Source organism: Numida meleagris, chromosome 4 (genome assembly GCF_002078875.1).
Source record: "Numida meleagris isolate 19003 breed g44 Domestic line chromosome 4, NumMel1.0, whole genome shotgun sequence".
In the NCBI taxonomy this organism is placed as follows: Eukaryota; Metazoa; Chordata; class Aves; order Galliformes; family Numididae; genus Numida; species Numida meleagris.
Genome location: NC_034412.1, coordinates 76,159,516 through 76,183,025, shown reverse-complemented (window position 1 = coordinate 76,183,025; position 23,510 = coordinate 76,159,516). Strand labels below are relative to the sequence as shown.

The 23,510-nt window shown below is 39.1% G+C and overlaps 1 protein-coding gene and 1 long non-coding RNA gene across 2 annotated transcripts in view; one reads left to right on the top strand and one right to left on the bottom strand.

Moving 5' to 3' along the window:
- The window catches only part of NWD2 (NACHT and WD repeat domain containing 2), a 47,671-nt gene continuing 24,466 nt past the window's right edge, over nt 306-23,510 (top strand). The window contains exons 1-3 of the mRNA XM_021395507.1: nt 306-452; nt 505-604; nt 18,700-18,788. Coding sequence (XP_021251182.1) covers nt 306-452; nt 505-604; nt 18,700-18,788 — 336 coding nt within the window. The remainder of the gene's footprint in view (nt 453-504; nt 605-18,699; nt 18,789-23,510) is intronic.
- On the bottom strand, nt 4,322-13,767 carry LOC110398470. The gene is made up of 4 exons (XR_002438400.1): nt 10,531-13,767; nt 6,503-6,629; nt 6,349-6,398; nt 4,322-6,265 (listed from the first exon to the last, which is right to left on the bottom strand). It is a non-coding gene; the product is annotated as an uncharacterized LOC110398470 (long non-coding RNA).

Below are 23,510 nucleotides of genomic sequence, written 5' to 3'. Positions count from 1 at the left end.
GGGCCGGCTGCTAGCCGAGCCTCCGACGGATCGCGTGGCCCCGGCGCCCGCGGCTTAAAGCGAGCGCCGCGGCGCCGTGCGCCCGGCCGGGCGGTGCTCGTGCGCTCAACTATGCGGTTTTAGTGTAATAACGTCGCGCTCGCACACTCCGTATCAGAATTAGTTCGCCGCCCTGCTGCTTCAAACCTCTTGTTAAAATTTCCCTTTCACACAAGAGATTTGCGTGTGTCGGGAGTGCCGTTCCCACTCGTAAGGCAGAAGTTTTGCAGCCTATTCTCACACGATGCAAAGAAGTAGTAACTGAAATGTTCACACCTCCGACATTCCCCGCTTGTACAGACGAGCCCAAAGCACGCGCGGCTCCGTCACCCCACCACCTCCCCAAACCCAACAGCGCTGTCCCTCTGTGCAGGCATCCCAGAGCTGCAAGCCGTGCCGGCAATGGCAGAACGGTTCGGGTACTGAAGCCCGATTGCCATGACACCAACACCTGTGTGACGCGAGCAGAGGTGCCCACAAGCAGACAGCGGGCACGGTGCTGCCGGGATTACCCCGCGCCCCGGCTCCCACAGCCTTGCTCCTTACAGAGGGTGCCGGCATGCTGGTTGGTGCAAGCTAAGCAAAGATACAGTTAGTGATAACCAAAAAGATGCTTAGTTGGCTCTGAAAGAAAACTGGCATGAATCTGTAGATTTGTTACTCATTGGAAATGGCTTTCTGCCAGTATTGCCTCCGCTGTGGGAGCACCGATGCCTCCGTGTTTGACGTGAGTGGCATTTACCAGTAGGGCAGCTTGCTGCGCCGGCTATGTGGTTGTTCAGCTAAAAAAAGCCACTGAACTCATGCTAAAAGTGAGGGACGTAAACCATACATCTGCAAGATTTTACTTCTGCATTGTTATTCCAAAATTTCAGCCTTCAGAAAACTACAAGAGGAAGGATACAACTTGGTTGCCTTATAATTGTGCTGGCTTCCTTGTAGGATGGCATAGCCACAGTGGTGATCACTTCTCACTGGCAAAACGTTATCTGCTCCTGCTTTCAGAAATGATGGTGTGGGAGAGGAATTTCAGTGCTTACAGCTTTTGGTGAACAAGTGAGCTGGTTGGTGACCATTCACAGGCTCCAAGTCACCACGAGCAACCATGGCTGTCAGTGGTAGCACTGACACTGCATTGCTCACAGCATGTCACCTTATGAAAAGGCTCTTGATAAACAAGCAAATGTATATGATGGGAATTAGATATCTTATACTAAATTCCTTAGAAATAAAAGTGCTCTTTGCAAAAAAGTCTTGAAGAGCTCAAAATGCAAGTGTTGTGGGGAAAATAAAAAAAAAACGTGAAACCCTTCCTACTGAGCAAACCACTCAGCATGTTTTAGTCCCAGCTGCAGTGTTGTCTGCATACCCAGGGCCTGCCTGGCTGTCCTGCAGCCCCCCCAGGCTGCTCCCCTGCTCTGGCTGTTGCTCAGCAAGGACCCTGGGAGCGATGCTGCTGCAGCTCTCAGGGAAACTCCTTGTTGCAGCCTCACAGGCACAGACTTAACATAGTCCTCTTGAATTGCAGCCATTTAGTACATGGATAGTGGGAAAAATCAGGGCTTGATGTGTGTTGTTTTTTCTAAGGGCATACTATAGTAGGATTTAAATTTATCTATATTACATAGCTAGGAAAAATGTTTATTTGTAAAATTTTCTGAACAGAAATCCCTAAAAAGAATGCTAAGCAGCAACAGTGAGCATGAGTAACAGGAACAGAGCTGCTTCGTTTTACAATCTCTTGCTTTCTGGATTGAATTTTGTAGATAAGTGGAACTGCTTTTTCCTCTAGCAGTGTTTTCCTCTATCAATTAACATCATTGTGTTGGTGTTAATTAGTCACTGAAGACGACTGAACCTTTAGAAACATTAAAGTTCCTTTATTATTTGAACATAAATACGTCTCGTTTCTTGTTTCAGTAGATCCAAGCAAACAGGCATCCTTTAAATATATATTTTGGCTAAGAGAGGCTGCAGATTTTTCCTTCAGCAATTTATCACTTGTCTCAGGGTATTTTGCTTGCTTGCAAGTGATAAGGGAAGCAAGTTACGTTCGCCTGATTCTAAGAACTGCTTCTGCTGTTTCCTGTAGGAATGTGTGGACTGCAATAGCAATCAGCTAACGTCAGTTTGTGACTCAGTAGTGCCTGTATAGATCCCTGCCAATAATGCATAGCTCATATTAAATACAACAGGTACAAACTTCCATACAGCCCTGTTATACTGAGCAGTGACATCAGCACTGTACGGATTTGGATCGTTCCAGTGCAGAAGATTATTTGAGTTGCAAAGTTTGCTAATTTCAGTAAATTATGTGCTGATACAATGGTAAAAGTCCTGATTACTTAACTGGAGTTAGGGATCTGTCTTTGGAAAATGATTGGGAAGGTGCCTTTCATGTCATGCAGCGGGGACAAATGAAGGCATTGAAGAGGGATGTGTGCAAAGCCAATTCCTACACACAGGCGGTTCCACTGAAGACAGACTGATCATACTTCACATAGCATCCGAGCATGTCCTCACAGAGGGTGTGAGCCACTCTGACCTGAAAGAAGTAGGCTGAATCTGCATCTAGCAGGGATGCTTGCTTCTCTAACCGTTGTTTCAGCTGACTCTTGTCTGTGCAGCACCTCTGAATACTTCCGAAGTTCCAACACGGTATTTCTTCTTTTCTGCTTTTTCAAAACATTTCTGCTGTACCAACAGAAACAGTTGTGCTGAAATCATGAACAAACTTTGTTTTAAAAGCCATTTTTAATACAGAAGGATTGTGCTCTTCATGAGCTCTATTCCTCCAATGGCCATTTAAAGTTTCAAATATTAAAACTAATTACAAAGTTGGAAGGATAATAGTAAATAGTTCTAGATCTTTTGGACTCTGAAATTAGCCCCAGATCCAAGAAACTACTTACTCTGAATTTTTGCCTACTTACTTGTGTACAGGCTTTAGTAAATCAAGTATCTACTGATCTTTGTTGCTTTCTCTCAAAAACAAGTTCCCTGTTCTCCCAAAAACAAGTAATAATTAACTGCATACTTTTTGTTTTGGACGGTCATTTGTTATAATCTCCAACAAGGACACTGAAATCCAACTACTCAATTAAAAAGCTAATACTAGTTTTGGCATGATTAATGATTTTAACTATCAAATCCTATGTATACATGTAGGAATTTAAAATTAAGATCTTATTCTAATAAAAGGTAAACTTAGAAGATCCTCCTTAGCGATATTTCCCCATGTTGCACTGTTGAATGAGTTTGAGTTTTCTTGAGTTAGTACACAGTTGTTCAACTTAGCTTATTTTCCACTGACATACTTAATATTGTACTAATTTGAAAAACACTCGGAATAAAGCACAAATGTTTCGTACCCACTTTACATACTTTCTTGTGATGCATAAGGCAAAATTCTCACCCACCGTTAGTTTGATTAGACAAGGATTATTCCTGTGATTAAAGACTGCAGAAATGAGTCTTAACAATGTTGGTTTTTTTTAATTATTTTTTGGAACCTGTTGTTATAGGCTGCTTTGCAGGAATTACATGTATTTTTGTGTGTTGATGTACATACAAAAGAAAATCTAAAATGTTGTGTGCATTGTATTCACTGCTACTGAACATGAGGTTGATTAACTCATAACAGATTAAGAACTGTGATTGCTTTGGTTGCAGTTTAATTGCCATATGTGGTAAGAGAAAGGTATAACTTTTGATTCTTTGCGTATTCCAATTATATGATATTATTTTTACCCGAAATCTTGTTTTGCTGAAGAAAAATATAACTGAGGCAATGTTAATGTTAGCACTCGAAAGTCAGAATAATACTTCATTAATGATGGTCCATTTTTTCCAACCCAAAAATACCATATGGTGTCCCTCCTTGGATTTGTTGCATGAAGGTCTTTTTATAAAGGCAATTTTATATAATCTGGGTGGAATTTATTCCTGAGCTAAAGAAAAACACAGATGTTCAAGTGTATGAAATTGCAAGGGAGGTGTTGCGGAGATGTGGAGACAAATAACTCCAGGACTTTTTTTATGCTAAGTGTTAGTTCTGGTTACCTAACGTTGTGCCTATTTATGGATTTACGTGACACACATCACTGTGGTGTTTGAGAGCTACAAACCAAGCAACACTTGAGAAAAAAAGCCTTCAAAAGTTAGAGACAAAGTTGAGTATCTCACCATGGTTCAAGTATCTGGTCTTGGTGGGGACCTTGATTTGATGTTTTACTTCAAGAGTAAGAGGTCAGAGATCCCCACAGTTCATTAAGCTTGGAATATAGCTTGCTATTTTCAGGTTTCAGCCTCTATACCAACTTTTCTTTCTTCCTGTGCCACAGAACCACCTTTATTGTAATCACAGTTGAGCAGAAAGTGAGACCTGACTCCCTGAGGATGTAGGACTAAATCTCATGTAGGCTGTAACATTTTTTTGTGATCAAGGCAGGCAGATCTGAACCAGAAGTAGACAATTTTTGCTGAGCATATCCTCAAGCTTTTGTTCATGTTAGAGGAAATGATCATTTGGGGCCAGGATGGAGACTAAGTTGGATTAAAGTTTCTGCTGGTTAGTTAAACTTGATAAGCTGTATGAAAAGAACTGCTTTTCACGTCCCCCTGTTCTTTTTGTGAGTTACTGGCTTATGTAGCTCGAGGAGTGGGCTGAGGATTTGCTCCAAATATACCAAATGTGCAAGGGAAAACACTGAGAACTTCTGCTTAATTCATACACTACATTTTTCATTCATACACTCACCAGGTAGGATCTGCATTTGGAGACCAAAACTGAGATCAAAGGAGTTGTTCTGCATTTTTTCTTTTGTTGTTCTGTTGTTTTTCTTTTAGAAAAAACAGCAAACTATTTAGTTTGTTGGGTTTCTTTTTAGTTTTTAGAAATAAGTAAAATTATGAGAAACCCAGTCATTTTCCTTCTAAGTAGCATCTGGAATTATAAGCTCCAAAATTTTACATTATTTATTTACTTTGTCTAGTAATAAATAAATAAGGATTCAAAAATTGTAGAAAACTCAAGCCACACTGTCATAGATAGTTTTCAAACTTGCTGCTAGAACCTCTTGTGAGAACTGAGTTTGTACGTTCCAAAGACAACATGCAAAGCTGTAGTTCTAGCATCACTGAAGAATGGCCTAGGTTTTGTTAAATGCTATTGCAGAAATAAGAGTATTACAGGGAGGTTTAGATTTTATCCCGAAGTACACTTGTAAAGAGTTAGAGATGTGCAGGCTACATCACGGTACCTTCCCCAGCTCTACAATTCCAGTTCAAGATACATCAGGAGGTTTTTTCAAGTGAAACAAATGAAATTTATTTGATTTTTTCATCTGCTGTAAGAGTATTTTGTGACAGGATATCCTTTCAGGCTCCAGCAATAATGCATTGATAATATTTAGCTACCTGTAATATAAGGTTTTAATATACTGAAGGTGGTAGATACAGTCACAGATAGACATGTATAAGGACTACAAAAAAATCTGGTGGCTTTTAATACAGGCAGCGTGTTTCAGGACAACTGCTCTATCCCCTTTCTGAAGCTTCAATTAAAAAAGCATAAAAATTGATAGAATTAGAAACCTCAAATTTAAATGTGGTTGTTCCAGTGCAACACTAAAAAACTCCACTGTCCTGATCTTAATAAGTTAGGTTCTGTGTAAAAGAGAGGCTCTTACTTCCAAAACTTTTAGCCAAAAGAGAAGAGTAGGGCTAACATGCCAGTAGCTGGGAGCTTGGCAAGGTAACATGGGGGGACCCTGAGCCCCTGCTGGGGCTCACATGATGTGCTGCTGTCTGGGCACTGAGATGTACTGCATGGTCTCTTGGGACAGCTTATTGCCCCAGCCACATCTGTCTTTGACCTGCTCTTAAAATTCCTCTATGAGCATCCATCTCCTAAGGCTTATTTCCAGAAGTAAGACACTTCTGCACAGATGTGCCTGACCAGCTGCAGTCATTCTTTATGAGATCCAGATCTTGAGAAAAAAGTCTTCTTTGCAGACTAGATCTATCAAGCAGGAAATGCTAGGACATGGCAGGATTTCCATATTGATTTAATCCAGAGCCATGCTGTTGCTATGTATCAGCCATTGGGACTGTTCAAATAGCTGAAGAGATGAGATTTCAAATTGCCAGGGCCTGGAAAATGGGGCTGTACAACCTGCTCCTGGTGTTTGCTTGGGGTAGCACAGCTGCAGTGTTCAGTATGTACCTGCGGAATGGTTAAATAGTCAAAACGTTTCTCAGTGAAACCCATCTCAGTGTACAAGCAATTGGGTACCTTCACAGGCTCACCTATGCAATGTAAATCTCCAGCTCTCTCCCGCAGCTCTCTGTTACCTTCTCTGAAACAGGAATTGAGACACATAGTCATTGCAGTGCATGTATGATGCATAGCCGTGTTATTTGTAAAATGATTATATAGAGATTATAATGAGTGATACTTTACAAAACATTAAGAAGAAATGAGAACGGATGACTCCCAGTTGTAGCTCCCTGTTGCAGTGCTCCCTATCGGCCAGGCATTGAAGGCTGGACTCTTCAGTGTGTCTGTCATTACAAAGCACTTGCATTTCCTAGAAGGCACAGCATGCACTTTATGAAAGTACAGAATCAAAATTCAGCGTCACGTGGAAGCACAAATTTAAAAATCAATGGCAAAATAAATGGCTTGCACAAACCCTCCAAAAACTCTTTTTAGTACAGTGGTTTCAATATGTGTTACCTGTTAGTTGGTATTGCTAATTTGTCTTGTACAAGACTGATGCCTGACCATGCAACATAGGCACTTCATAGTAAATGTAACAGAAGCCCTGACACTGCCTGACCTCACTGACTGGATTTTATTAGATTAAAATTACTTTTAAGATTGAGAGCTATCAAATAACCATGAGGATTTAATACTTTTAGATGAGAGGGGTTAAGCACATTTGTAGAGTTATGCACTTGAGCTGCTCTAACATAAACAAGAAGCAAGTGCAATAAGATCTGACATAGTGAGTTAACCCAAAGAAGCCCAGTATTCTTCCTGACAGTTTCAGATGCACAACAAAAGAAAATGAGATCACAACAAGGACAAAATGACAAGCATTACGTCTTTGTGTTCAACAATCAGTGAGATCCTTTGCTTCCAGGAATTTGCCTAATTGCTTCACTAATTAGTCACTAGTCTTGGTGTTTGCAACAACCTTTGAAAGGTTGGAAGTTTTGAAACAGACTATTGCTCATGGAAATGCCTAAACCTACTTATGCCAGTGGGAATTTTGTATGAACATGAACATGCATATTCAGCCAAAAAGATCTCAGAATATAAAAGTGGAAATATCTGTGGAACAGGCACACCTAAAAGCAAATCTCCCTATAAGAGTATTTTTTTCCAAAAGCATCACTGTACATCATCCATTGTTCTCTATCTTTATATGGGAAGCAAGATTAATTGTGAAGAGCTGGTTATCTGAATGTTCTTATTTCCATGGGGTTATGAAAACAGCCATACTAAGAAGTTAATAAGGTAATGCTTTATAAGTGCCTTCCTTAGAATGAAGGACTTCATCTTCTTATGTTTTCTTACCTACTATAGTTTCATAAAAGTCTCAAGAATTCTTGAAAACAGCAGATAAACATGTTCTTGATTAATAAACATGAAGGCTAGATTCCCATCGAATGGTCTATACTGTTCTGGATAGACTAAATTATTTTTTCTGAAGAAAACGCCTATTTTTCTTCTTCATTTTCCACCACATAATATTTTCAATAGCTCAGATACTGAGATCTGTGAGCAGTAAGTGTTGGCTTTCTTTTAGGTTCTCAGATTCCTTTTCAGTTACCAGTAAATACTAGGAAAACAATGAAACCATATTAGTGTTTGGGAATGGTCTTGATGTACTTATTATATTTTTATTGGATGAGATTAAAAAGTGATGAAGATTTCTGCAACGCTGTTGAATTCCTGTTTATGTGATCCCTAATTTGTCTTATCAAGACGTTAGCAAAATCTGTATGATGATTTACTCTGAAATACAAATCATATACACTATGGGACTGTAAAGAGTTAAGGAGTCTGTGGTGAACAAAATAAGTGCAGTTGAGTTACATGACATGCCACTGAAACCAGGTATGTGATCACAGTACCCTAACAGAGGTCCAACGGACCTCAGGCAGTTCTTTTGCTAGGCAGCTATTTATTGTTTTGCAAATCAAAGAGAAGAGTCTGGAAGGAACCTCTTGTGGCCTCTGCACCTATGCTGCAGCCTGCAGCAGGCTCAGATATACCTGTGCCATTCCTCAGTGAAGATGGTCTGACTTATCATGACAGGTCTACTCTTTCCACATTGGTTGAGGAAATACTCAGGAAAATGGACTGTGCAGAGTACTGCTGCACTGAGCTCACACAGCACTCCTGGTAGTGCTTACAGCAATGTATACAGACACAAAATAGGCTCATTAGTTAATTAAAATTATCAAATATTAAAAAAATTCCCCGAGCATTTCCTTGGTTAGAGTGAGTTTCAATCATTTTCACTAGGCGAATGTCATTATTCATCAATTTCTCAAATCTGGTTTTTACCATGTCAGGAAGCTGGTCTATGCATCCAAGCAAAATATGAATAAATAACTAAGCTGGAAAATTAACTGAATTGGATAATAAACTAAACTAAGATAAAGCAGTAAATTCCCATAAAGGTTATTTTACCACAGATGTATGTCCTGCAAGGACTGCATGTTTTGGATGGAGCTTTCCCACATTGGATGTGTTCATGAAGTGTCTAGTAGCTCATGTTAGAGCTTTTCCTTTGATGAATTCATTTATGCTTGGAAGTAGGAGACTTATTTACAGGATTTATTTTATTCACCTGGTGATCTGCTCTCATGTAGAATCTTCATTATATTTGAGATTAGTATCATTTTGTCCAACCTGTCTAATGTCCACCAATGAATTACGTTTTTCAAAAGACAGTGGAAGACACATGTAGAAGACACACAGGTCATCACATATCCTTCTGTTCTTTAGAAAACAGAACTAAAACTGCTCTCCTTACATGCCACCTGTTTTAATTATATTTTTTTTTGTTTTATTCTTCCTGTGATCAAGCATGTATAATACAATATCCCATTGAGCGCTTGCATGGCTGGTGTATTATTCTAGTATTAATACCACAGTTAGTTTCTCATAGTCATTATGCAAATTCAAAATCATTTCAAATAAAAAAGATGAGATCCCCCATTGTGGGCTCAATTGTGTTAAATCATCTGTAGGTGCAGAAGGTAAAGGATGACTCGTGCACGTTTTTGTCTGTTCTGCAACCAAGGGATAAATACCTTCACAGGCAGTGAGAAAGACTGATAGTGTCTGGCAGTGCTAGAAATGGAAATGAAGCTGAGCCCATCCTTTCAACCACCTTCTATGCTGCTGTTGAGAGTGCAGCATCATAAAAGATCGTTATCTTCCCTTAAAGGTCATTGTGGCTCATGGGGCGGCATCCATCAAATTTCCCCAGTCAGAATATGCCGTGTGAATAGGTCGGTGTGCTTCTGAATGTTAACTGCTGGGTTTCTTTCAAAACTCGTCTGTTTGCAATAGTTGTCCTGTGTGTTTCAAAGGACTTTTGGATTACAGTGCCTTCGTTTGTCTTTCTACACGCTTCTGCACAGATTGTTAGTTACCGGGATTGTTTTCTGTATGGGAAACATAATATTTACACTCACATCATTTTGACATAAAGGGGCTCAATAGAAAACTTGAATTTGCATTATATGGTGAACAGAACATGCTGCTGACATTCCTGCTGCAGGGCAGCTACAGTGACATAGTGGGAGCGCAAAATCCCCATAGCAGTGCAGGGATTGAATGCATCAGTTTATATGCACTGAGATAAAATTGCCTGTGTGCCTTCTTCATATCCCCTTGCCTTACTACAAAAAGGAACATAGTGAAAAAGACACTTTGAGTACTTTCAAATTCTGCTCTGTAAGAATAATACTTAATATAATTATTTTCAAACTAGAAACAAAGTGCTGGGAAGGATTGTTAATGTGCCTTGAAAGCACTGATTGGGAAGGCAGTCTGTTGCTCAGCTACTGAGTAATTAAGCTGGTATGCCAGATCTGGATGTTTTGCAACTATTATTATTTTCTATAGCACTTGTGAAAGGTATTGGTTTAGGAGAAACCGAACTTAGTTGTTTCAATTACATCTGTTTATCAAAAGGAGCAAGCGATTGGTACACATACTGATCTTTTTTCAGTTACTAACCCCTTGGGATTCTTTAACTGCAGATTTACCGTTACCTTAATATATCATCAATTTAATGTGATTATCGAGACAGAAATAATTAATAAAATCATGGCAAAAACAAAATATGGTAAAATCAAGTCATCACAAAAATATTTGAATCATAAAAACAGATGCACTTGAAAAATTATTTTAAATGGCCCTTCCAACTATCTTATATAATCTTCATGAAAAATAATGCTTACCTGAATCATGAGGACTGGGAAGGCAGAAGGGAAGTGAGGTAAGTACCTCCTCCTATGTGTGCCACTCACTGCTTCCCCCCAGGCATCACACAATCCCTCAGAACGAGCCCATTTGGGAACCACCTGGCCTTGCCCCCTGACTCCTGGCACAACTGTCTAGCAGCACCACACATGGGCACGTGAACCAGCTGAAGGAGAAATCAGTCAGATTCTCCTTTTCAGACAGCATTGCTGGGTTTCTGGCCTCCCCCCTCCACCAGTCCCATTGCTCTGGGCTTCGTGCCCTCTTGCAGCTGCTCTCCCTTGCAGGCAGCATCCTTTAGTTTCTTCTTTGGTAACTGCTCCTGCCACATCCAAGTGCTGCTCTTACTGTGCTGAGACATTATTTAATAGTCCTCGCTGGTTAGTACTAAGAAAAAAAAATAGTTGCAAAGAAAACTTCTGCTATACTGTTGCATGCCTACTTCCCTGGCAGTAAGCATCAGCACCTGTCTCTCTTTAAGCCTATACTGTCACATTTTTCAGCTTTTACCCGATTTTAGCTGTTCTGTTTTGACCCAAGCTACATCCCTTTTTCTCCAGATTTAGAACTTTGTGGATGAGGAACTTAAAGTTTGGAGAAGAAAGATGCAGCTTTCCCAAAGGCTGACAGGGCTTGCTGAGCTTGGCTATGGCTTCGCAGTGCTGCCAGGTGCAAAGTCAGGCAGGGGCAGTGAATGGAATTTTTTCAAAATGAGGTATGTTTAAGGGGCCTGCTTTGACCTGTGCCATGAAGCAGGTGAGGCTCCTACTTTCACTTGTTATTTTATGGCTCCCCTCTGTCTCGTGCCTTCTCCAAGCCTGCAACGCACTGCATTGTTTGCTTCCAGCTCTTGGAGCTGCAGCTCAGGTGGGAGTCTGACTGTCTGTGGCATCTGACATTACATTGATTGCCACTGTGTCCTGACCTCACGCGCTTTAGTTAGTGCCCCAGCTGTCTTCCCTAAGCTCTAGGGATGTCAGAAAGAAATTGTGAAGCTTCCTTCGTATGCACAGCTTAACTACTGAAAACATTCTCCACTCTTGTACAGCATTTTTTTTTCTTTTTTTCTGTTTTCTAGGTAATTCCACATCTTTTCTGAATGAATTAGGATTTTTGCACATCTTTGTTACTATGCTGCTCCATTTTTCTGCTCTACAGTTTTGCACAGCTCACTCAGAGGTCCTCTTTTAGATTTCATAAGAAGTTTTTCTTTCACATTAATTTTTATTATAGTTGCAAATTCTAGTCCTTGCAGGCTTTGCTGTTTTCCACTGCTTAGTTGTAATAAGCTTTGGTGTTCTGCAGAGGAAATTTTCCGACTTAATTTTGGTGTCTCTAAATGTGCTGTGTCTTCAGTTTCTCCTGTCACATCATTTAATTGTATGACAGTAATTGCTTGTAAATTGTCATGTTTTCAAGAGCTTTCCTAGTTTGCATTATTAAATGAAAGAATTAGATTTTGTTGAATTCTTCCACTTGCACAGTGTGCAGAATGCTGCATTCTCCTTCCTTGGAGATTCTGCCTTCAAGCCACAGTGCTGCTGAAGCTCCCACTGTGTGTTGGTATCTGGATGCAAACATATTTGTGTTTGCACCATTTGCCACACAACAGAGCCAAGGGATGCAAGGCACACAATCTACAAGCTAGGAACCATTTGCACTGTTCTAGGCAACCTCCTTTTTTCTATTGAAGAACATAGAAGGGCAGCTGTGGCCCCAGGGTGTAATTTGAGGTTGGATGTAAGGGTGCATTATGAGATAAAATTCTGCTTCTGAGTTCTCACCAGTACCATACCCATCAAATTTCATGAGTATGTGGTATTTATTTACTATTTTTTTAAGGATTGAATGTTTTAATATAAACTCCATGGAAGTCAGCAAGATATTAGCAGGTGCTGAATTTCAATTCATACCACAAGTGTAGAACCTCATTAAAGATCCACCAGGAATAGCAGATCTTTCCATTAACCTCACTGACCTCTGGACCAGACTCCAAATTTGTTTCAGTGAAAGCATATTATACACAAAACAAAAATTAGAACTCTCAGAAACAACATTTGTATTAAACTGGGAACAATATCCTACGTGAATAATGAGTATTTTTGTTGAAATACTCCTATTATTTGGATACAGATTTTCCTTTCTGTAACTCCAGTTGCATTCTGATATTTCCCCTAAATTCTACATTTTAACATGAGTCCCGACTGCTTTGATTTTACATATTGCCTCATTTTTTAACATATATAAATTGACAGGTGGGTGTTATTGGTAAGCCAATAGGTGGCAGTGGTTGACCACATCAACAGTTAAGAAGCCGGGTATTTTGTAAGATATCACCATGAAATGCAGCTATTATGTAAAAAAAAAAAAATTAAGAAGTATGTGTCCTATATATGTTGTCTTTAATTTGTCATCTCACAGAACTGAAAGCAGGAAACACTTCAAATAAATATATTTTAAAACTACATCTCAGTTAAATGGGATATTGTTTGATTTGGGACTAAGACAGAGGATCTAATTGCTGCAACTAGGAGTTCCAGGCTTCCAATTATGCCCTACACTTTGAATCCTGTCTCACGTAGCTCTATATTTTGCTGGGAAAAAGTGCTTGTTCAAATGTCCTGATGTGGATCACAGTTTTGTAGTATTATCCAGTCATTTCTTTGCAATTGAGAGATACACTTCAGGATTACTTGATCTTTTAATGTTATTTTCCAATACTTTGACTGACTTTAAGCGAGGTAGCCATTCCTTTGGGCTCAAATGCTCAACCTGCTGTTGTACTTCTGTTTATTTTTTTAAGAACCGAGACAGTTGAGGAAAGGGAGATGCCTCCAGCGTTGTTATACAGTAGCCTGGTGGCCAGAGCGCTAAGAAGAGGCTGAGGGCCCTCCTTGATCCAGCACTCACACACATCCTGCACATACCAGGAGAATGGGGTTAAGACAAGTAGCTGTGTGCCACATCACAGTAGCATTGCAGTGTCTTGTTAGTCAGAATCTGGACAGTTACAATCCATTGTGGTTGTTAGGTTGATTAAGTAAAGGCCTTCAGTGTGTTGAGTTGCTCTTTTCCCTTTTTTGGAGTCCTAAAGGTAGAGAATGGAGGGTTGGCAGTGCTGTTTGGAAAGGGGTCGTTGGAAGAGATAACCTAGACCAGTCTGCTCCCCTTCACAATCTACCTAAAAAGAGCCCTGGATAGCTTGGAATGCATATTGTAATGCTCTCCATGCACAGAAATCCCAAGGGAAGGAAATGCCAACAGCCTTTGGAGTTAATTTTGTAGGAAGTCAGGATGCTGGGAAGCTCAAGTCATTTTTCCCTCTGTAGCAGCTACCTGATACAAACTCATTGTTTGCAAAGTGCTCTGAGATTCTCAGATGAAAGGCACTATAGAAATGCAAATGACTTATTATTATGGTATTATTTTCAGAGACAAGGTTTCCACAATATTTAGGGGCATTTGTTAACCACTGGTATTCAGAGCTTTTAGTTACAGGGGTAATACACAATGCTATTGTGCAGTATTAGTAAAAAAAGGTAGTGTAAAAGGAATAATTCAGTTGTATGTGACAAGAGCATACATATTATATTATATTATATTATATTATATTATATTATATTATATTATATTATATTATATTATATTATATTATATTATATTATATTATATATACCAATGTTATTAAGAAGTTTGGCAGCCACTTACTATTGCTGCTAGGTAATTTTTAATCTTATTTGCATGTTATCTTTAGATAAATCATGGATATTCACTGCAGTTATTAGACAAAGGTTATACAATACTGGCATTTTTAGTACTGTAATACATTTAAAAGTTTCCATGGGAATAATCCATCCTACCAACTTGGCAAATGTAAGCATTTAGGATGCTTAAGGGAAGTAAACAGGTAGATCTCTTAGTGGATATGCACTCAAAACTAGTTTAATACATCCACTGCTCATTCAGGGTCTTAGACTTCCATGAATGCATAAAAAATTGTGTTAAAGTAAACCTATAAGTGAGCATTATGCTACCAACTAAGCAGGCAAAGAAGCAGGCTGTGAAAGAGGTGAGGCCAGGACCCCTGATGAGCTTTTCCTGTACCAACGCGCTGCGATGCACTGGGACATGGAGCACAGAGGATTGATATGAGAGCTGCTGCTTCTGTGTATACAGGGAGCGAGCAGCCCTTTCCTGGGTGACCAGAGGAGAAACAATACCATGCAAACACACAGTAACAAGATGGTGCTGAGCAGCCTTCTCATGGAGCTGTGTAAAGCCTTGACTGAATAAAAGCCATGGTGTGACTGCAGCCTGTGCTTTGAAGCAGCATTCCCACTGCTGGGGCTGCAGCCACCAGTGAGGGCAGAGGTTGGGTAGTGTGCAGGCCGAGGGCAGAGTAACTGGAAAAACATAATTTCCACGGGGTTTCAGTGTTAACTCTTTCTGTTTGTTTGCATATATGCTTTGAAATTTTCAAATGGGCTGTTTTCCATGACATATTTTATCCCAGAGATTTATGTTTGGCGACTGTACATACTCATCATCTGTTTACTAACATAAGAATATAATATGTACTTTCCCTATTGAAAATAGGGGAAGGGAGTTTAATAGGAAAACAGCTTGTGTTTGAAGGTCAAACTTTGGCATGGAAATAGTTCACAGTGAGAAGCAGCACCCTGGAGTACTCTAATGAAAACTGGCAGTGATTTGACTGAGCTACAAGCCTTCAGAAATCACACCTCACACACACAGTTGTGCTTAAACAGTGATTGCCTACTGCTTGGCAGAGAGGCTGTAAAAGCGTGCATGCTAATTCAGTGCTGTGCTCAGATGCAGCAAGGGCCGGGGGGTGGGGGGATTCTGGCAGCATGCCTTGTCCAAGCAACTGGTTTCTGAGGGTTTCCAACAGGCCTGAGCCTGCTGGAGCCAGCCGGGGTATTTCACTCAATGCCTATGTGGCAAGTCAGGAAGAGCCGCTCTTCTGCCTAAAAGTTGTCAAGAAAAAGAAAATATGGATTTCTAACCACAAGGACAAACAAAAGGTTAAGGCTGCACTGGGTCAAGGTGTAGGGCTGGGTGGGACGGCATGGCTGGGGACCGGCTCATAGGGCAGCAGTCAGCAAGAGCCTGTAGGAAAGGTATGGGTTCACCAAGTTACTGTCTCACTCAAGACAATGTCATTTTTTTATTTGATTTAAACACTGGAGATAGGCTTAGGGTTTTTGTTGTTGTTGTTGTTTTATAAATCTTGGCTTACATTTTTGCAAATACAGAATTCCTACGGTTTATTGTGGGCTATCATTTAGATTTCGGAGTATCAGAATTGCCATTAGAAGATGCGTAAAGCTTGTCTCACAGCTCGTGCCTGCTAGAAGAATGTCATGCAGCTAATCTGTTCATCTGCTGCAGCATCCTGGAACGAGGAATTTGACTCTGTGACATCCTTGTTGGGAACTGCCAGCTTCACAGATTTGCTGCCACTGTAAATCAGATTAGATTTTATTTAATTAAAGCAGCTTATCTGCCATCCATACTAATTACCGCAGTTCATCTTAACTAGATGCAATTCTGTTTCCTTAAATTTTCACAAATTATTATGAATACAGGAATTCTTCAATTTCATTAATGTAGTCACCAGATTCAAACTTCAATAAGATAATCACGTTCCATTAAATTTGGAGTTAGGAATAAAAATGCAGAATGGGTATGCTGAGTGTCTTGCCCAGAATACAATTCTAGTTGAAGGAGTGTTCTATCTCTTTCTGACTGATTTATAAGTTATTAGAAACGTCACACTGCTCTTGCAATGTGTTGTTTCACTTCTGAGCAAGCCTCTACAAGTAATGCCACAGGGAGCAGTGCCACATCCTGAAAGTGGAGTCAGTGGGGGTCTGCAGGGTGTCCTGTGGGCACAGTTGGAAAGCAGCAGAATGCGATCTTGTCTGCTGTATACCTCAGGTGATGTATTTCCCATCTATCATCCAGTAATGTTCACTTTTCATTTTTGCCTTTTCTCAGTATTTTTTTTTCTTTTCCTGCATCTTAGCCTATTTTAGTTCCCTAGTAAGACTCATCTATCTGCTGTCATGCTGATCACTTAAGTGAGGGCTTATCGTACCTTTGAGTTGGTGCTTCCTTAATAATGAAAGTATAGTTGTGATTAATTTCAGTTTATACAGAGGTAAGAATCATTTTGTTTTAACTCAGTAGCAGAGCAGTAAGTTGATTTTTAACCAAATGTGTTCTTAATTGTGTTGATAAGATACTGTGTTTTGGTAGATCTGCCTGGGGAAATTAGAATCTATAGTCTTGTATCAGCGGTTGATCAGTGGGCCTCAGTGGCTGTGAGAGGAAGAAGAAAATACATGAAGTATGTCAAATGAAGCAAACTCCAGAACTCGATGCACTCCAAGTAATTATGAGGATTTAACTCAGGCAGGAGTAAAAAGCCCCTGAACATGTGCTGCATGATCCTTAGCACCAGCTATTTTACTCTATAGTTTTGCTTGTTCTGGTACACCCAGTAGCAGAAATCTTCCCAAACACTGTACACTGGATGATGAAGCCAGACGTATGGGTTCTTCCGAGAGACTAGATTGCTGGTTGCAAGAGGGACTCAGGAGGCTACCAGGGCTCTCGAAGTGCTGCCAGCATTAACTTGGCCAACAATGGGCTTGTCCGGTTAAGACTTTAAAACTCCAGGGATGGGGATTCCCAGCCTCCCTGGGCAGGTAACTGCAGCGATGCACCACCGTCCTGCAGAAAAAAAAGCCACTCCGTATGTCCATGTGAACATCCCAGGCTGTAATATTCAGTTCCACCATCTTTGAACTACATCAAAGTAGTTGTAGGCCAGGGTTATTTCCACTTTGAATGACTAATCAAGCTCAGATCCCTCCGTAGCCACTTGTAGGCTTTGTGTTCTTGCCCCCAGGCCATCTCAGTAGCCTCTTCAATTTCCTCCTCATCCTCCCGATTTGGGTACCCAGAACTGCACAGCACTTCTGGCCTCTCCAGTGCCAAGGAGACGGTAAAAACTTGCAGAGGGAAATATGATGAGACAGAGTGGGGCCACACTCCTCCTCAAGTGGCTCAGAAAACCTGCTCTATTTGCAGCATTCAGTTTGGACACACAGAAGCTTCGCACTGTAGATTTAACCTATTACTTTGTATCAGTGCAGTTATACAAGTGTTACTTTCACTGCAGTAGATGTTCTCTATCATTCATAAGTTAACATTGTTGGGTTTTTTTTTTCATCATATGGCCTTTGGACCTAGTGACTTTAACAACGGTTGTGTTTTATTTTTGCAAATAACTTAGCAACTGTGTCATCCATTTGTGTCTTAACTTACTCGACACTGGTCACAATCTAGACCTACATAATCCATCACATACCTTAACCTTATTTGGAGAGACAATAAAATCTATTATTTATACAAAGTCTCTGTACTAAACAAATTTACTTCAAATTTGACAGTGTGTTTCTTGTATGTCTGATATGAATGTACTCAAACTAACTTAATTCTTGCATCCAGTTACTGTATTGTTCTTTGTTATCAAAAAACATTGTTTTGCATTCTTAGAATAGGATGAAGATGTCAGAGCTGTGCATGTAGTGTGATAGCAGGAATCACCTGGAACGAAAGATACCATAAATAAGATGCTGTCATTTCCTTCTTCCTTTTAATGTACTATCAAATTGAAGTTGTTGAAGAAAGTGATAGCATTTCACACATCGTTAATTAATGCCATTAATTTATTTCTAAGTACATTTTTGGTGTATTTCTTTGTTCTGTGGTGTTTCTAATTAGTTAAATTCATCTTTGTAAGAATTAAATAGAAGTCAAACTGATAAAAAAATTCTGACTGTTGAATGGTGAAATTAATTCAGCTGCACTTTACTGAAATATACACTGCAATATGAAGATGAGTACTGAGACCACCAACGTACACACAAACTCATTTGTGTGAAAAAGGACAAAGTACAACATAGAGATTGGAAATTAAATCCCAGCACTAGATTTTCACTAGGAGTATATGTCTGTGAATTTTAAGGCCTCTTTTTATGTAATAAGTCTGTATCTGTGACTAAAAGAAGAAAGTTTATATCAATATTGTTAATAACATCTTTTTTCCAACACAGATACCATAGCAGAAAGGAGAGCCCTAAGAGAGCATGTGTATCCTAAGCTGAGGGAATTCTGTAGAGAAAACTACGGGCTTGAATTTCAGGTAGGTTTTATTGAACCTTGTGTTAAGACAAACATGATTTCTCGCAATTAAATTTATTTAGAATGCATAATATTTTTAAATATTGTAATTGTTGCCTTACCACTGGTAAAATATAAAATTACGGAAAAATGTATTTCATATGTTAATTGTACTGCATTGATGCACTTAAACTATCTTACAGGCAGATTTGAGGTAAATCCTGAACAGATGAAAAAACCTCACTGGTGGTAAAAGCAATATAGGAACAAAGTGGCAACTTTCACATCAGGAATTTAATCAAACCACCTCTATTTTAAATATTCAAGAATAAAGAAATCAGAGCTGAGTTACTGTGCTCTGCTTCTAGGAACCATATTGAAGTTAATGTCACCCCTGCAAAATATTTTTTATTTCATGTCATCAGCATTGCACTGCACCATCTGTGTCGTTCCATAATTTTTATACCTACCTACAGATTTGTCTTCCTCTGTAATGTGGAAAATAATTTAACCAGGTGAATACTGAAACACTGATTAAAAACTGAATTGAATGTGGAACATTTCAACAAAATTCCTATTGTAATTGTATACCATAGAATTTGCTTCCGTCAGTGTCAACCATAAAATTCTCATTGCTTCAGTCCATTCAGGTTTTACTATGTGTAATGTAAAACCCACCGACATCTTTGGAAAGAGCCAATTAGTAAAAACTACAGTTGCTGTTGATTTAAAGTACATGAATTTGGCTTCACAGTTAAATCACTTGTACATTTAAGTCAGGTATAGCCAAATGCATCGTCCAGTAAAGACAATTGGACCCACTTATGTCAGCAGGCCTGGAACTAGCTCTCTTTTAAGAGTAACAAATGCAACTTGCAATGTTGTAAAAATGTTCCATTTTTCAAAAAAATCTGGCTTTAAATCTTCAAGCCTTCCTCACGTACTAATATTACCATCCCATCTTACTGACCCCAAAAACTCAGCTCTCCAGAGTTTAGCTTACTTGACAGCAAGCTAATGCTTTTTAGACAGCATCCTGCCCCTCACAGTGTTATTCGTGATGTACATTCAAATGGCTTTTAGTGAAAATAACAAGTTCCTGAATTAGGATATTTGGTCTTAATTTCCCGAGTCGCAGTGGAGTTGTTGAGTCTGCATAGTGGTAAATAACAGAGATTCCTGATTAAGGCTATAAAATAACTTCCTTTGAAGGTCCTAGCTCATCGGCTGACTGGGAAGCCCAGCTGCAGTGGTACACACAAGGAATATCAAAAGATACTGAAATAAGGAAACATTTTTTCCTGCTATTACCACATGATAATCATGGAAAATGCCAATAAAAACTCTCTCAGCATCTTAATTTCGCAGTCATTTTTCAGGAGACTTGTCTGGGACAGGAGGGAAATGTCTTCTCCAAATAAATCATAATCCACTGAATTCTTCGTGGGAAAAAAAAACATGCCTGTCTTCAGATGGATTGTAATGGAGCCTCTAGGGGAGGAATAATTGAGTTTACTCTAGTTGATATTCATGGAAGCAAATTGTTTTATCTTACAGTTTCGACACCAGGAGAATCCATATGTCTGAGAGACAGCTCTTCTGACACATTTCAGGAAACAGCTAGAAAGTTATCACATTGCTGAGGAAGCAAAGTAGGAAAACTTGCACACAAAATTACCAAGGGAAAGGGCTTTTCCTGCCTTTTTCCGCTCCTGATACACTGTATTTCTATGCAAAGTCCGGACTGCAGATTTTACTGCAGTGCTGCCCATAAAGTAATATGTAATTTTCAGACGCAGTGATAAACTTGTATCTCTCGCTACAGAGCATAACACGTAACTTTCCATCTTGTTACGTGATCCTGTACTGAACAAACATGAGCAAGCTCACGTTAGACTGCCACAAAGACGTTAAAATATAGGCTGTCCTGAGGCACTCTGTGCATGACAAATCATGACCTAAGTGAAATGCGTTCCACGACATTCACTGTTGCACCTTCCACTGAGTCATCTGGTTCCACTGATATGTGTTTCAGGTGTTGCAAAACATGAGATCTGTCAAGCATCCTAACATTGTTGGGAGCTGTTGGGGAACGTGGCTACCATGTGTGTGGAAGCAGAACTCAATGAGTTAAATCACTCTAGGGATTTTATAGTTCAATCTGCTTCAGCAAATATCGCTGAAAAACAGGTATTGCCTAAGACAGAAACAAAGTTGTGAACCATACTTCCAGGATGCACAGTATTTTATACCTGGAATACAATCTTTGGGGGAAGCAGAGGGATACAGAGTGGTTAAAGAAAGTAGGTGTATGTAATAGAAAATTTTTGGAGGATAACTAACAGTAGTTAACGAACAGAATATTCTTTACTTCTTGGGAACAAAGGACTGTTTCAAATAATTTTCACTGTGTGATACTTGTTAGGGAGAAAGTAGAACCTTTTCATGAATGAAATTTTTTGTCTTTTTAAGCAGTTGGAAGTGATAGAGTTAAAATCATCCCACGTAATTAGAAAAATCTATGAAACTATCAATTCGGTAGATCAAAAGCTAAAATAGGGAAAAGGAAACAAAGGATCACGAATGAAAAGTCTCCATTAAGTGACTAGTGTGGAGGTAATCCAGAGCAGCATCAGCCCACCTTGTTTAACCAGCTGTCATCTCACTGTGACAGCCCTACTGAATGTCAGATGGGGTTAAGCAGTTTCTCCAAGTGTGAGTAAAAATACAGTTCAACATCAGGCACAGCTGTTTTCCTGTTTCATTTCTTAAATTTTATAAATCCTATTTATTTCAGGTAGCATAAGTGATAACCACTGAGCTCATCCTTTTGAAATTGCTGGTGCCTTGAGCAGTTTGATGGCTAAAATCCATCTTCTTGAAGGACAAAATTATAACACACATTAAGATACTATGCACCAAAATTAAGTTACTCAATAAAAATAATCTATAACTTACAACATATGGAAGGCGGGTGCCAAACCCCTACGATATCCAGATAATTTCCTCTTCACATTTACAGTATTATCTGATTTCTGAATGGTTAATTAAAATAGGAATTTCCTTTATGTTTCAGCACAATAAATTCATTCGACCACTAATTCAAATGTTTCTGACAGTATGCTAAGATGCTCTAATTTTATGACTAGAATACTTGAGCTCTATTGTACATCATTCAAACAATAAGACAGCTGAATACAATATGAAGTTCAGTAATGAAGTCATATAGATAAATAACAGATGGGTGAGAGAAAGCAGGGAACACTCTTTCCTAATGAGACTGAAAGAGAAAAGGACAGAAAAGAAATCAGTGAAAATGAGGGAGATAGGAAGGCTGTTTCAGAAGCAGCTTTATAAAGCAGAAGACTTTTGTTCCAACAAAGTTTTGGAACAGAACTTCCATAAAAAAATAAAGAAGCTAAAAATATTTTCTTGCCAGTGGAATCTACAATACATTCATACCTTGGGCTGTTTCACTCATCATCAGTCAGACACTGCATTACCTGGTGTGTTTGACAATGAGGTTCCTACTCTAGCAAACACCACAGGTCCCAAACTTTTCTGCCTCAAATAACCAACAACATTATTTGTAATAAAGTTAAACATCAGCATAGGTAGTTCTAGGATGACAACTTCTTAAGTCTTGTCAGTTATTGTTAGGAGAAATTTCCCAAGCTGATTAATCAATCAGCTGTACACTTCTGACTTCTTCTTTTACATCAACTCACTATTAATTCTTATATTATCTTATATTATTTATTCTTATATTAGATTAGATTTTATGATCTTTTTAGACAACAATCAGTTTTGTGTTTGTGTTTCTCACAGAAATTGGGATACATTCGTGTCTTAATACAATTCAGATTTTGTTCTTTAAAACTGTCAGTTTGGACTTTTTTGTTCAAGTTACATGTTAACTGTAACAGTAGCTTAAATTAGAATGTAGTAGTGCGCGTCATAAATGTTATTCCAATAGTAAGAAATGCATGCATACAATCTCTATTATTTTAAATTCAATTGCCCACATTAAGAATTCAGCCTTTTAGTTAAAATGTGTAGTGAAATCACACTTTGTCCCTTAATTTCTTGAAATAAATTTAGCATCTGTATTCCAGTTTCTTCCAAGAGTTTGTTTGCAATCCATTACCATCACAAAACCAAGTCTACAGCTATAAATGAAAGGCTGAACAGCAAGCCGTCTGCTACTGCATATCTGTACAATCTTTTCTCCCAAAGTAACAAAGGCCAACCAACAAAGGAAGTATGATATTACAGAACTGCACATATTCCTTCTTTTGAGCCATGTGCACAGGATGATTTTATATCCTGTGGCTACAAGTGACACAGGGCGTCAAGTCATCGTATTGAATGAGATCTACAGCAAAACTCTCATTAATTTCCATGGATCCAGGATTTTATCAGTGCTTTTGTCATTATTCTTACCTATCCATTACATGCAATCTACTAGAAAATAAAGACTACATCAAATCAAGATCTTGTCATGCTAATCTCTGCACAAAAATATGAATATGAAATGAGAGACTGTCTCAGTCCTAAAGTGTACTTACAATCTAAACAGGAAAAAGTCTGTGAGGGAAAATAGAGGCTCAAACTGTCGTTACTTCAGGAAAAACTGCCAATCTGTTTAAGGACTGGGTGTAGATCTCATTGCTTTCTCACAGCACTGCAGAACAATGCTTAGCAGCACATGGCATGCCGTCAAAGTTAATTTTTAATTTGACAG